Raw genomic sequence first — 14,166 nt, 5'->3', positions numbered from 1 at the left:
ATCGGTCTTTTTGTCTTTCTGAAAAAAAGACTAAATCTACATCGGTGGCCCAGTCTAAGTTTGCAATTCTTTGCACTTTCTATTCAAGTGAATGAGGGTGAATGAAGTGGCCAGGGACCCTTTATTTGATCAGCTCAATTGCATAAAGTGACGGAATTCTAATGTATTTGCTTAATATCCCGAAGAAGGCTGTTGCTCTCTATGCCGGGACGCAAACAATGCACCTGTTTCTGACCGCGACACATCCTTTATGAATGGACCCCCCATTAAATGTGAGAGTAAAAAAGGGGCTAAAACGTTGAAAAGAAGCTAAATAATAGTGAGACAGCAACAAAAAAATAATTTTAAATATTAAAAAAATTAAACTACCAAAGTGCACTTTTTTTACAGTAAAAAAGACAGATATTATATTCGCAGTTATGTACGAGTTTATCTAAATTCCGCCTAAAAATATTTTGAATTTAAAAATGTAAAAAACGAAAATATTGATTGGGGTTTTTTGTTTGTTCTCAGAAATAATAAAAACAAATTAAAATAAGTTATGGTAAAATTTGCTAGAATTAAATACATAAAAGTTATATTTAAAAAAAATAAAAATCGCTCTCTCGAAAGCCGCAAATTGTTTGACTACCGTGTAAAATAAAATGGTAAAAACACATGTGATGGTGTCCTGTGTAAAACGCTAATGAATGAGTCCGGTTGTCTGTGCTGTGACTGTGGTGTAGTAACTTCATGCATTCTAATCAAGCGCTTCATTCATTTATTTTCTGGCTCGGTTGTGATTTGACTCGAGGAACTCGTGTTTGTTTGGACTGGTGGATAAGTGCTTACCTGCGTGATGTACCTGTATTCATATTACTTTATATACTCTAAAAACATAATTTATAATTTACAATAAATATTTAATATAAATATGAAATAAATAAATATAATAAAGTAAAGCTAATTAGAAATTTTACAACGTTAGTGAGATTATGATATGGTTTAACTACATCAAAAGTTCGTGAAGATAAAGAGCAAAAAGGTCTATTAGAGCTTTTATTTATGATAATAATAATAATAATAATAATACTTTAAAAGTTACCTAAAACAATACAAATATTATATTTTTACGTATTGTGTGTAGAGAAAAAATAAATGCGCTTTAAAAAGAATATACAGGAAAACATTTATAAGTTTACACAATTTTAATGAAAAAATATTCTGATGACCAAGTTTATAATTTAATGCAGACGTTTTGCACATCTTTTAAAAGCACGCATGCTTGCAGCAAAACAACACAAAGTCTGGAAAAGGCATGCTTTGTATCTGAACAAAAAGTACAAATGTACGGCATTTAATACACATGGTCACCACGGCTTTAAATTAAATGCTCACAAAACATTTCCTGCAAAATATAATGTAAAACATCTAACTAAAAAGTGCATTTTACACAATTCAATATCACTTATTTGCAATTATTTACATATTTGCTTCGCCATAAAAGTGATGACCCTACTATTTAAATCTTTTTTTTTCCTTTTCAAGTTTGACATTGTAGCAAATACTGTACGTGTGTGTGCCTGGGTGTTTTAGATCAAGTTGGCGTGTATATTTGGTATGCAGACTGAAATGAGTTTAGTTGTCGAAAAAGTTAGTAGTATAACTACTAACAACTAACAAAAAAAATTAGCATTTCAAGCTGAACATTGTCTGAAGTTTACTTATGATGTCAACTGTTAAAATCAAGTTTATTATTATTTCAGCACATTTTGGAAAATGTGATTCTCCTTCAAATCGAACTAAAACTATTACCTAAAGAAAACGTAAATAGTTCTGTAAAATGACTAGCACTTGTGCAATTCAAACATGAAGCAGAGTGCTTGAGATTTTCCAACAGCCAACTAATAAAATAAACCCATAAAATCTGAATATGTAAAACCTCTTAGATCTTTTGGAAAACACTGACAATCTTACAATATTATATCCGTGTTTGATCCATGTGATCAGACGAAAAGCAACATTTAAAACTGGAAACACATACACATAAATTAACATCACTGCAACATAGATAAGCTCTTGCCTTGATTGTATAGCGAGTGTTTTTCGGCATACGTTTTCAAGGTCCATCATTAAAATTCAGCTTTGGAGTAGGTGTTGACCAAAAGGCCCAGTTCTCAGGTAAAGACACCTGTTATTGTCAGTGCACAGCGACCGACTGGAGTGTTGAGGGACCCGTCAGGGTGTCGCTTGGGGTGGCAGGACTGCTTTGGCTGGTCGCTGTCTGCGGGGACGTCGGGCTCAGAGATTGTGGAGAGTTCGATAGGAAAGCAGGGATGTGGTGAGGCAAAGCGGACAGGCCGGGCACCGACGCCGGGGTCGGTTTGATCGGGACAGGGATCGCCGGTAAGGTCTGTCCCCCGTGGCACAGAGACTTGATGGGTACGCCGTATGCACTGTATTCACCGCTGGCCATGGAGATGGGGGCCGCGCTGTCGATCACACTTGTGCTGTACATATGTGGCCAAGCCGTGGTCAGCTGGTTGTGCAGAGGATACCCGGCGGACATGGACTGCATGGTGGAGAAGGCCAGTCCCCCTGGCACTTTGTACTCTCGGGCGATAATGTTCTCGATTGCGAAGGGATGCTTGAACGTGGACGGCTGGGTCACTCCTAAGTTGTAGCTGGACATCTGGGGGAGATGGGTGCCCGTCGCTGCCAGGGCGCTGAGCCTGAGCTTGGCTTGCTGCTGGAGGTAGTGGGCAGCGTCCGATGGCTTGCTGGGTGCCAGGTGGTCGGATATCATGACTTTGAAGCGTTTGCGGCGTCTCAGAAAACTTCCGTTCTCAAACATGTCGCCGCAGCTGGGGTGAAGAGCCCAGAAGCTGCCCTTGCCCGGCTGGTCCGGGCGGCGGGGGATTTTGATGAAGCAATCGTTGAAGGACAGATTGTGGCGCAGGGAGTTTTGCCAGCGTTGGGTGTTCTCTCGGTAGTAAGGAAAGCGGTCCATAATAAACTTGTAAATTTCGCTTAGGGGTAGCATCTTCTCCGGACAGCTCTGAATAGCCATGGCGGTGAGAGAAATGTAAGAATATGGAGGTTTCTGATCGCTATAGGTGTTTCTCCCGGGTCTGGGCATCCTTGCACAATTTGTGTTGCGCAAAGCCTTGAAATGTATTTACGTGTCCACAATTCTTCAAAAGCGCATTAAATAAAATACAAGCAGGATATGGAGACTTTACCGTATATGCAGCCCGTCCAAGTTTCAGTGAAAGTTCAGCGTGATGCGCGATCCACAGTTTATGTGAAGGAACTGCCGAGACGCGTCTGATAAAAACAAGTTCACTTTTGTGATCTGAAGACAGAAGTAAGGACTTCCTTCTTCCCAGGCCAGCTTGAATGGACTACGTCCTCTCTCTCTCCCTCTTTCCTGATAAGATGAGCTAAGTGGCTGCATCCATGTCCTTCCTCAAACCATCTGATAGTTTTATGTGTCGACATGGGCAGAAAAGACCCCTGTAGAGGCGCTTCATTAATGTGCCACTTCTTTGCTATCACATGACAATCGCCTTGGGAGGAGGGGGGCTGGGAGAAAGGCATAATCTGGTTTCATTTACACCTATTTACATGGACACCTTGGGCCAATAGAAATCATTTCCATTTGAAGACAGAGCAAAGGGGTGAAAAGGCTCGGCAACCGGAATTGAACTGCGATGGCACCCGGTAACAGTGTGTGAAGGTATGTGTGTGAACCTTTCTGTGCGCTTCGCAGGGTGCTTGGTCTACAATTCACACGTACAAATGGAGCTACTGAGCAATGGGATGTTTGACATGGAAATTGGCTGGAACTTGCTTGCAGTGTGCATTGTATTGTCACTGTTACTTTTTTGTTGTTTTGCTGTGACACAGCGCATATGACTTTGCCGGCTTTTGTCGCGGCTCTTTAGAGCAAAAATGTCAATTGCATCCCAACGTAAACATGTGGACAGCAAATTAAAGCGTGTAACAACACATTTTTTTGTGTATTTCCACACCCGAACGCTTCGTTATCTAATGAGCCAAGGGAGCCATATGCCTGTACGGTGTCATTTATACCATAAGCATATGTTTATTAGCAACAAGGAAATTATCTGTCAGTACTAATGTTTTAGGATTTAAATTACACAATCAGGCAAAATAGGCTACTTTAGAAATAATCAGTAACACTTTACATTATAATGCATGATATGTCACTACACATATGTCACTATAAGTAATTACTATAGTAATAACAATGGTAATGTTTAGTCTACTCACAGGCGGCTTAAAAAATAATTACACATTAATTACGTGTAATTCATTAGTATTACACGGTGCTTACTTATGCAAATACACATTAACACCAACACTAAAGTAACGTGCAAACAGATTTTGCCAATGATTAATATTCGCCTAATTTTAAAATGTAGCCAAATCTAGAGAGACTCATTACCGCGGTTTTAAATGCGCAAGCACATCCTACAATATTAACAGCAATACTTGAGAAACCTCTTCACGAAGCAGACGACGGGATAAATACAAAAAGAAACGACATGTGTGTACCAGCAGCATAATAACGATATTAATACTTGTCGGTATCGTGCAAAATTCGATACTGTTAAATTGCAAGACTCATGCGAAATTTAAAATGCTTGATTTAAATTTAAAAGTAGACGGTGAGTTGATTAAAACTTTTTTTTAGCGCGTTTCCTTCCAAACACAAGTAACGTGACCTGAAGGGTGCATAAGAAAATGCGCAAACATTTAAACAAAACAAACAATAAACCTTCTTGAAATGAAACTTCATGATGCCAGGCGGCCTTTTGTGTCCATGTAAAGAAACTGAAAAGTACTTCAGATATGCAAATAAAGCCTTCAGAGTGGTCTTGTGAAAACTGTATAAAATATCCATAAGTCAATTATATGAATGTGAAAACCAAATGGAAGCCTATTTTGAGCAATGGCCATTCAAGCTTTTTTTTCAAGGCTCACCAAGGGCCACCTTTCCGCTTGCTGAGTTTGCAATGCGATGGACCACACACGCGCTCGCGGATTTGCTCATAATTTATGCAAATTTTCCACCATAAATCCACCAATGAGACCCCTGACCGCTCTGACGGATCACGAGGAGAATCAGCCATACAAGTGATTATATGCAATATGCATTGTTTATTCTGATGCCTCTTGGAGGGAAAATCTGGATCTAAATCGAGGGAAAAAAACTTTTACAAGGCAGCTAATATTTACAAAACAGGAGGAAAGTACCAAGCAAAGCCTTATAGTTTCCTTGGTTGCCACACAATCACTGTCTCACAAACACTTTCTTTCCAAGCTAGAAAGTCGTGCAGTTCCACGCTGCGTCTTCAACACGGTCCTTTTAAAGTAGCATTTTTTTTCTCCCTGCGCCATGAAGTGCTTCTTTTAACTTGTAATTCTCTGTTTGTGTATTGACAGAAAAGGGCCAAAGGATTCTGATTTTCCAGGCTTTTTCACATGCCTTTTCCTGAGTTCTTCTGAGGATATCTTTGGGATGCAACGTCGATCAAGCCAAGGTTTTGTAAGAGCAAGTATTCTTCAATAAATCTGCCATTATGCCATTATAGTGGTGCGACAAGTATCCGACACCTTAGTGAAAGAGAGAAAGAGAGAGAGAGTGTGTGCGTGTGTGGGAGTACTACCACTTATAAATAGTTTTTTTTCTCTGCCCAAATGTTTACCCAGACAAGAAACAATAGAAAAACAACTATGTGACTTTGCAGTGTTCAAGCAAGAATGCAAAAACAAGGCGTAAAATAACGAGATCCGAATTCAGGAACAGCAGGCTACACTTTATTATTTACTATGTAACAATAAAGTCTGAACTTATGTAATGAAATGTATGCATATTGCATATATACAAAATAAAATATATTCGCAATTTTATGCAAATGACCCCGCATGCCTGCGCGCTCCTCAGCCGATCCTACACAGTCATGCAGGCAAATGTTTTCACAGTTAATCATGCGCACAATGGCACAGTATCAACCTGTGATGAGGGACCACCCAACTCATTGCGCATTTTCCATTTTTTTCCGTATAAAGTTTCCGGCAGCTGTCATGGAAATCAGCTTTGTCCTTTAACTGAACGGTTAACCAATGTGACGAAGACGATCCGTGCGTATTTGTTCACTAAAGATTTGTTGCGTTTTTTTCTCCTTTTTCCCCAGCTCTATACGCTATGGATAGTGCATGCTCGAATGGCCAACTGAAAATGGCACCAAGATTCCTGAATGGCTGCAGCACTAGATCAACTGTATAATGTGCGAGTGAGTTTGGTCATTTGTACAAGCTGAACAAAGGTTGGTCTAAGCCAAATTGCATTGCACTTGTGAACCGGGGGCTCTGGTCTTAAGTATCTTTTACAGCTGGGGGGACCGAGAACAATTTTGTGTGCGTATGAAAAAGGCAGATAAACAAAGCCACTTTCTGAAGCATCTAAAAGTAGAGTAGCGAGGCGTGACATTCCCAGGGCGATGGGACACAAAGGCTGAGGTCATGCGGATGAAACAGAGAATCAAACAGCCACTTTCACACGTCTGCCCTCCGCCATACAATAGGAAACAAATGTTGTTAAAAGAGGATCGATGCCATTCATTGTAAGGCAGCGAATGATAGCAAAACAATATTGTCAAACTGAGTCAACTCTGGGATATGCTGCCACCCAGGAAAAAAAGATAGGGACACGGGAATATTCAGCCTGCCGAATGCGTAATAGCCAATGGCGCAAAACTGCTTTTGGATTATACACCAAAACGCATAAGACAGCAAATTAATACATTTAAATAAATATTTAAAATAAGAACACATACATCTTTATAACAGCGATGGTATTGTATAAAATAATTATTACAAATAATTATTGTTTTGCATTAAATTATTATTAAATAACAGCATACTACAATATAAGCAATAGTAACAGTTGCAGTATTGGATTTTTTTCTGCATGCATGCGGCTTTTTTGAGTGCACGTCAAACCTGCTGTCGAGCCCAACCCCGCTGAGCTCTCAGCAAACTCAATGTGTAGGCTATTTCATCGCATTATGAGCCTCTTCTGTCTGCAGGCAATGTAGATTTACTGAAGAACTATTGAATAAACAAATTGCAGTTGCTGGCGGTGTAATTCACATCATAATACAAACATTTGTATGCGCATGCGGTCAAAAATCCAATTTTAAGTTTAAAATCATTTAGCCTACATTTAACTTCTTTCCATTTTCCTGTAGTTGTTGTGAAGGAGTTCAGTGATGAAAAATCAATGGATGTTCAAACCATTATACGTAATGTTTTACATGTGCGAAATATTTTTTAATATTTGTTTTATTTTTATATATTTTTAATAAACGTGCTCAAATTGATTCGTTGCATGCATGGCACTCACATGAAAAACACCGTAGTATCATTAATTCTTTACAATAGCAAATTGTAGTAAACTTTAGTATATTGTATTAATTACTGCACTATATATTATTATTATTATTATTAACTATTAACTAAATACTATAATATTTAATATTAAAACACATTTATATTAATTTCCTACAGTAATTTCCCATGTGGAATTTCATAAAAGAAACATATTTGGTTCTCCAAAGAACATTTCAGTCAAAGGTTCCCAAACTCACCATTTTATATTTAGTCTACATGAATACAAGCTTTCATAAAACAGAAAGGTTCTGTTGATGTTAAATCTCATTTATGGAACTACAGAACCTGCCAATAAACCTTTTATAGGAACTTTAATTTTTAAGGATATTTTGAGCTTTTACAGTTGCAGGTAACCTATCGGACAGCACACCTTTCTGAGTCGGATCAGCATTGTTTTAATGAAGTCTGCGGTGATCTGTTCTCCCCTGAGATGTTTTATAGCGCAATTAAGAGCGTGTTTGTGATGCCGTGTATGAATATTCAACAGAATGTCAATTAATTAGCAGACAGAGGGCTCTCATTATGATGCTCAAAACCCTTTTAGTGGTGAGGAAACTATAGAGGAGGGGTAGTGCGCCAATCCAGTTAAACGCTATTATCTCACGCTGCCCTCATTTGCTTGATGGACTTTGTCTTAATTATAGGCTTATGGTTTCTTAGCGGAATCGCATCGCATAACTTAAAGGAACCAGTGCGAATTTATACTGCAGACAGAAATAGGCATGAAAAAGTACCTTTGTGGCCTAAATCTAACAATTTAATATAGATTGCACATATTAAAAAAGGACAGGTTGTGCTTTTCATTCGTTGTAAGTTTTGTCTGATGTGCAAACGCATGATAGTCATAATGTTTATAATTTAGATTATTAATTAATATTATAAAATAAAATAGAATAAATGTGTACAATTAAAATTGTGAAGGTGTTATTAATAAAAATTAATAAAATAGCTTTTACTGGTATTCAGCAGTAGAGATCTGATCCACATGAAAAATAATGTTGTATTTTATTTTTTATTATAGTTTCCTGTAGAATATTATAGAAATTGCTACATTGTCGTAATGTATACCATAGTAGTAAGTAGTATTAACAATTGATAAACTGTAGTAAATACTAACCTACGTTAAAATTTACAATAAGGTTAAAAAACAACACAGTATCTAGGAATTATTTAAAGGGGACATGTCAAGAAAATCTGACTTTTGCTATAATTTTATCAACCTAGAAAATGTGAAAAAGATCATCCCAGTAACTTAGTTTGGTAAACCATTCCCTGCAAGCATACAAAAATAGGTTGAAATTTGGCTCCCCTTGTGATGTCAGAAGGGGATCATATATACCGCCCCTTAAGCTGCACCATCCAACCACGACACTGCCGCTGCTACCCAGTCTTACGAAATGATGTACCTATAGTCACATAATTTTTTTGATTCTTTTTCGTGACACTGTCACGAATTTCCGCGTTTTTTTGGTGATCGTATAACACAAATGTCTGTTTATGTGTCATTGTCACATACAGGTTACTCAACTGCTATTTCCAATTTTCAAACCATTGTCGTTTCATTTTAGGGTTAAGATTTGGTGTTTGCATTAGGATGTCACTTTAAGTATTGGTTTATACAAATTTTTTTCTGATTTTTTAAAATATTTTCTGACTTTTAAACCATAGTCGCCTGGCGTTAGTGTTAGAGTTGGGTTTGGGTAAGGATTTCAAAAAACGCTGAAATTCGAGACAGTATCACGAAAAAAAAATGATGTGACTATAGGTACGTAATTTCATGAGTTCATTTGAATTTTAAAGGACACCCCCCAAAACTGCACATTTTGCTCACACCTACAAAGTGGCAATTTTAACATGTCATAATAAATTATCTACATGGTATTTTGAGCTAAAACTTTACATACTCTGGGGACACCAAGATTTTTTTGACAACTTTAAAAAGTCTTGTGAAATGTCCTACCCAGTTTCACAAAGTTTCGTGATATTTTTTTTATTCTTTTTTCATGATATTATCACCCCTTTAATACTATACTATACTATACTATAGTAAATACTAAAGTATACAATGTTTTCACAGTGTGAAGGAGGAAGAGGCTGGGAATTGTTGAAAACAGGGTAAATTATGGATTCTGTACAAACTGCGACTTCTGGGATTGTTAATCTAAAAAAAAGTTTTTTCCAATTGAATGTGACAGCGATTATTATCAATACTGTCATTGTTATTCGCAGGTTCAAGGTTACAGAGATAAACACAAAGGTTGGCCACTAAACCGAGTCCCCTATTAGTATGCATGTAAAATTAATTAGCTGCTTCTCAGTGACATCAAAAAGGAGTACCTAGGAGGACGATGCCTTCAGGGCATGCTGAACATATGTTGGGATTACAGTTAATGGACTAATGACATAAATTAGGCATTCATTATACAGCACATCAGGTGTGGAGGATGTCTCAATTGAGCCGTGTTTGAGACGATCAGGGAATCGAAATGGGTTTTACTAAAAGGCCGGTCAAGACTCATTTGTCCCCGTCATATTTTTTCTTCATTGATAATAAGGTGAAAATACACTCCAAAAATTGCTGGGTTATTGACAACCCAGTGTTGGGTCAAAACCTAGCGGTTGGGATAAATTAACAGAAAATGGGTTGCAACAACCCAACATAGGTTAAATTACAACCCAGCAAGTGGACTTTAGACAAATATGGCTGCTTGCATCAAAAGCTAAATACCTTCATTCATGAACATAAGACAGAAAGACAGAGACATCTATATGTAGATACACTCTTAAGAAATGCTGGGTTATTTTCAACCCAGCCTCAAAACGCAACCAATGGGTTAAATTCTTAACAAAAAAATCCAGATAATACTCACCATCATGTCATCCAAAATGTTGATGTCTTTCTTTGTTCAGTCGGGAAGAAATTATGTTTTTTGAGGAAAACGTTATAGGATTTATCTTATTTTAATGGACCCCAACACTAAACAATTTTAATGCAGTTTCAAAGGACTCTAAACAATCTCAAACGAGGCATAAGGGTCTTATCTAGCGAAACGATTGTCATTTCTGGCAAAAAAGTAAAAAAGATGCACTTTTAAACCACAACTTCTCTTCTTCCTTCGGCTGTATGATGCGCCAGCGTGACCTCACGTAATTGCATAATGACGTTGAAAGGTCATGTGTTACATATATGAAACGCACATTTGCGGACCATTTTAAACAATAAACTGACACAAAGACATTACTTAGTATCATTCGACATACAACAACATTGAAATGGTCCTCTTTCTGCAGACTTGTAAACACTAGTTTCGCATACGTCATCCGTGACCTCTTAATGACGTATTACGTGAGGTCGCCCTGGTGTGTCACAGGACCGGAGGAAGAAGAGAAGTTGTGGTCCAAAAGTGCATTTTTTTCTTTTGACAAAATAAAGGACAATCGTTTCGCTAGATAAGACCCTTATGCCTCGTTTGGGATCGTTTAGAGTCCGTTGAAACTGCAATTTGAAACTGCATTAAAACTGTTAAGTATTGGGGTCCATTAAAGTCCATTAAAATGAGAAAAATCCTGGAATGTTTTCCTCAAAAAACATAATTTCTTCTCACTGAACAAAGAAAGACATCAACATTTTGGATGACATGGTGGTGAGTAAATTATCTGGATTTTTTTTTTTAAGGAAATTGACTAATCCTTTACACCGATGCCAACACTTGACTTGAATGCTGTTCTTTCCCTTCAAGACATTTTATGTACTTATTTATTTCAATAAAACAATTTCTATCATTTACAATAATTATCATATTATTGTTATTATTGTTAATTTTAAATTAAGGTACATATTTACATTTTTATAAATCATACAGATGATTTTTATAAATCATATTTTCATACTCGTATACAGAAAAACAACAGTGGGTGTTTCAGCACCGTGGAGAGCTCCAGCACATACCACAGCGCCCACCCTCTGCTCTGAAACACTGTTGTTATGATTTCATATGCCTGTGCACAGACAAAAACACATGCAACGCATCATTATTGCAGTGTATGCAGGAATGTGTTAGATTATTTGAGAGAGAGAGAGAGAGAGAGAGAGAGAGAACTAAGGGTTATGTAAAACTCTCCACCACTCCCATCTGCATCTGACAGACAGCTGGCACATTTGTTAGACACAACCAGACACACAGCTGGTTACTGCTGCTAAAATGAACAACGCCTCCAGTCTATCTCTCTGTGTGTCTTTGTGTACACCACACAAGCGTATGGACGATTGGTAACGTTGGTGTAAAGGGTCTCATCTCTCCCCAGTTCATTGGGTCCATATGGAGAATAACAGCAGGAGTGATGAGTGCTCTACCTGAGGCCCATGCTTGTGCTATTGAGCGTGACCAGGAATGTGTGCATTACAAACCTCTACATAATTTATTACAGACACAGGATCGTCGTGTGCCGGTTTTCTATTGGATGGTAAACCTCACAAAATGAATAAATTATTAAATAACGGCAGACAACTGCAAAAACATTCACTTTTTTATTACACTTTTTTGCAAACTATAAAATCATGAACTAACTGGCTAAACTGATAGCAGATAGCACGATAAATCAAAGAGTAGTGTACAGTAACTGCATTAAATTATTAAAGCCACGACTTCAAACCGAGGGGCAACCTTCCGATCTCTCTGATGAAGCCAATACGGAAGTGATTTAAACGGCAATTCATCGACTGGCCACTAGAGGTTGACTCCAAAAGGGAGTAAATTATAGACCCATATTTTAAAATACCCAACTTTACAGTAGAAAATAATATGTTTACAGCCTGGTACAAAAATTGTTTTGGGTCTTTATAGCTAATTTTGCCCTTCATGACAACTTTGAGGAGGGTGAATTTTTTTGTAACTTATCCGTTTAAATTATAATAAGCCTTAAAGTTCTGCATAATTAAGGGCGTGGCCACTTAAGTGACGGTTGAACTGCTACTGCTGTCACTAAAGTCGAGCTAGGGGGGCATGTATTCAGCAACCAGCCCCCTCAACTTCACCCACGTCCCGCCACTTTACCCATTTTCGGATATTTGTGAGTGACCAAGATGACGAAGGCAGACACCGCCTACTTTAAGCTTCAAAAACAATCTTCAGAAATCTATGGGTGACGTCAGTAGCATAACAAGTCAGTCCCAGGCCCATATGCAAAAAAATTTACGGGCCCCCTTAAACCAAAGCCCTCCCCAACCTTGCCCGTTGGCACTATTAACTGTGGCACGCAGGTCTGTTAACAACATATACTTTTAATAAGGTAGTCAAATATTTTTACTTTACTTTTTTACTTTAAAGGGCAGCTTTAAATAAATATTGGGACCACAAATAAAAATTAAATTGAAAAAAAATGTTTTAATTAAAAGCTGGGGCGGGCTCAGGGCCGGGCCCCCTATTGGCCCGGGCCCATTTGCAAGTACATATCCTGCATGCCCAGACGCTACGCCACTGGGTGACGTAACGGACACTACGTCCATCTTTTTTACAGTCTATGCTTCAAAGCAATGACTTTAGCATTGTTATTCATCAATTGAGTTGCAAGAACACCGGTACACAAGCATGCAGAAAGTGGTTTTATATTATTTAGAGCCCTAACCAGATCCATAGACTATTAAATACTGGTATTTTTATATCCCATTCATTATAACACAATATAACACTAAATGCATTCACAGAGTTATCTGTGCTGTTAAATATTTTAAAATAAATGAATATAAACAAAACTAATCAGTGTACATTTTGTGAAATACAGTGTACAATGAAATACAAGCCTAGGAAGAGCCAAATAATGAATTTCTGGGTTATTTTCAACCCAGCGTTGGGTCAAACCCACCCTACTGGGTTTTAAATTAATCTATGTTGGGTTGTGTCAACCCAACATGCTGGGTTAATTTAAACCATCCACTGGGTTTGTCCATTTTTGCCCCAATGCTAGGTTTAAAATGACCCAAAGTGCAGTTATTAAAGGATTAGTGTCACACGACCGGAGGAAGACAAGAAGTTGTGGTTTAAAAGTGCATATTTTTTATTTTTCTTGCCCAAAATGACAATCTTTTCACTAGATAAGACCCTTATGCCTCGTTTGAGATCGTTTAGAGTACTTTGAAACTGCAATTTTAAACTGCATTAAAACTGTTAAGTGTTGGGGTCCATTAAAGTCCATTAAAATGAGAAAAATCCTTGAATGTTTTCCTCAAAAAACATAATTTCTTCTCGACTGAACAAAGAAAGACATCAACATTTTGGATGACATGGTGGTGAGTAAATTATCTGGATTTTTTTTTTAATAGACTAATCCTTTAAGATACATACAGTATAGGAAAACCGCTGTATTACTCACTCACACAATCTGAAAAACACACCATGAATCAATATGTTTGGTCAAATAAAATGAACTGTAACATTCAGAACTGACCCAAGGGTCCCTTGAGTGCACTTGACCTTTGACCCCCTGACCCTTTAAGTCACGTATATTCAATTCAGACACATTGTATCACATGAAACATAATAAAGTCACGTCGGCCTGCCTTTACTTCCTTTTATATACTTAGATGTATCACGAAAGAGTCCTTTAATATTTCTTAACAAAAATCTAACACAAATTTCAAAACTCGCTTGCATGTCCAATTTACTTCTTCACTATTTTTAGTAAACACCCATAGGATAAAAAGAGAAA

The 14,166-nt window shown here is 37.6% G+C and overlaps 1 protein-coding gene and 2 long non-coding RNA genes across 4 annotated transcripts in view; 1 reads left to right on the top strand and 2 right to left on the bottom strand.

Annotated features, from left to right (window-relative positions):
* LOC129434345 (uncharacterized) overlaps positions 1–14,166 on the top strand; it is a 33,282-nt gene that overhangs the window by 1,873 nt on the left and 17,243 nt on the right. Inside the window, exons 2-3 of the long non-coding RNA XR_008640722.2 lie at positions 5,452–5,554; positions 6,204–6,335. This is a non-coding gene — a long non-coding RNA (uncharacterized lncRNA). The remainder of the gene's footprint in view (positions 1–5,451; positions 5,555–6,203; positions 6,336–14,166) is intronic.
* LOC129434360 (uncharacterized) overlaps positions 1–14,166 on the bottom strand; it is a 39,660-nt gene that overhangs the window by 14,835 nt on the left and 10,659 nt on the right. The window lies entirely within an intron of this gene.
* On the bottom strand, positions 1,175–4,492 carry foxb1a (forkhead box B1a). Its single transcript, XM_055193273.2, has one exon. It carries the CDS (start codon positions 3,116–3,118, stop codon positions 2,180–2,182), a length of 939 nt encoding a protein of 312 aa, XP_055049248.2. The 5' UTR covers positions 3,119–4,492; the 3' UTR covers positions 1,175–2,179.

The sequence above is a fragment of the Misgurnus anguillicaudatus genome, chromosome 6 (genome assembly GCF_027580225.2).
Source record: "Misgurnus anguillicaudatus chromosome 6, ASM2758022v2, whole genome shotgun sequence".
Classification (NCBI taxonomy): Eukaryota; Metazoa; Chordata; class Actinopteri; order Cypriniformes; family Cobitidae; genus Misgurnus; species Misgurnus anguillicaudatus.
Note: the sequence above shows the minus strand (reverse complement) of the source record. Positions and strands in the feature narration are given on the sequence as shown.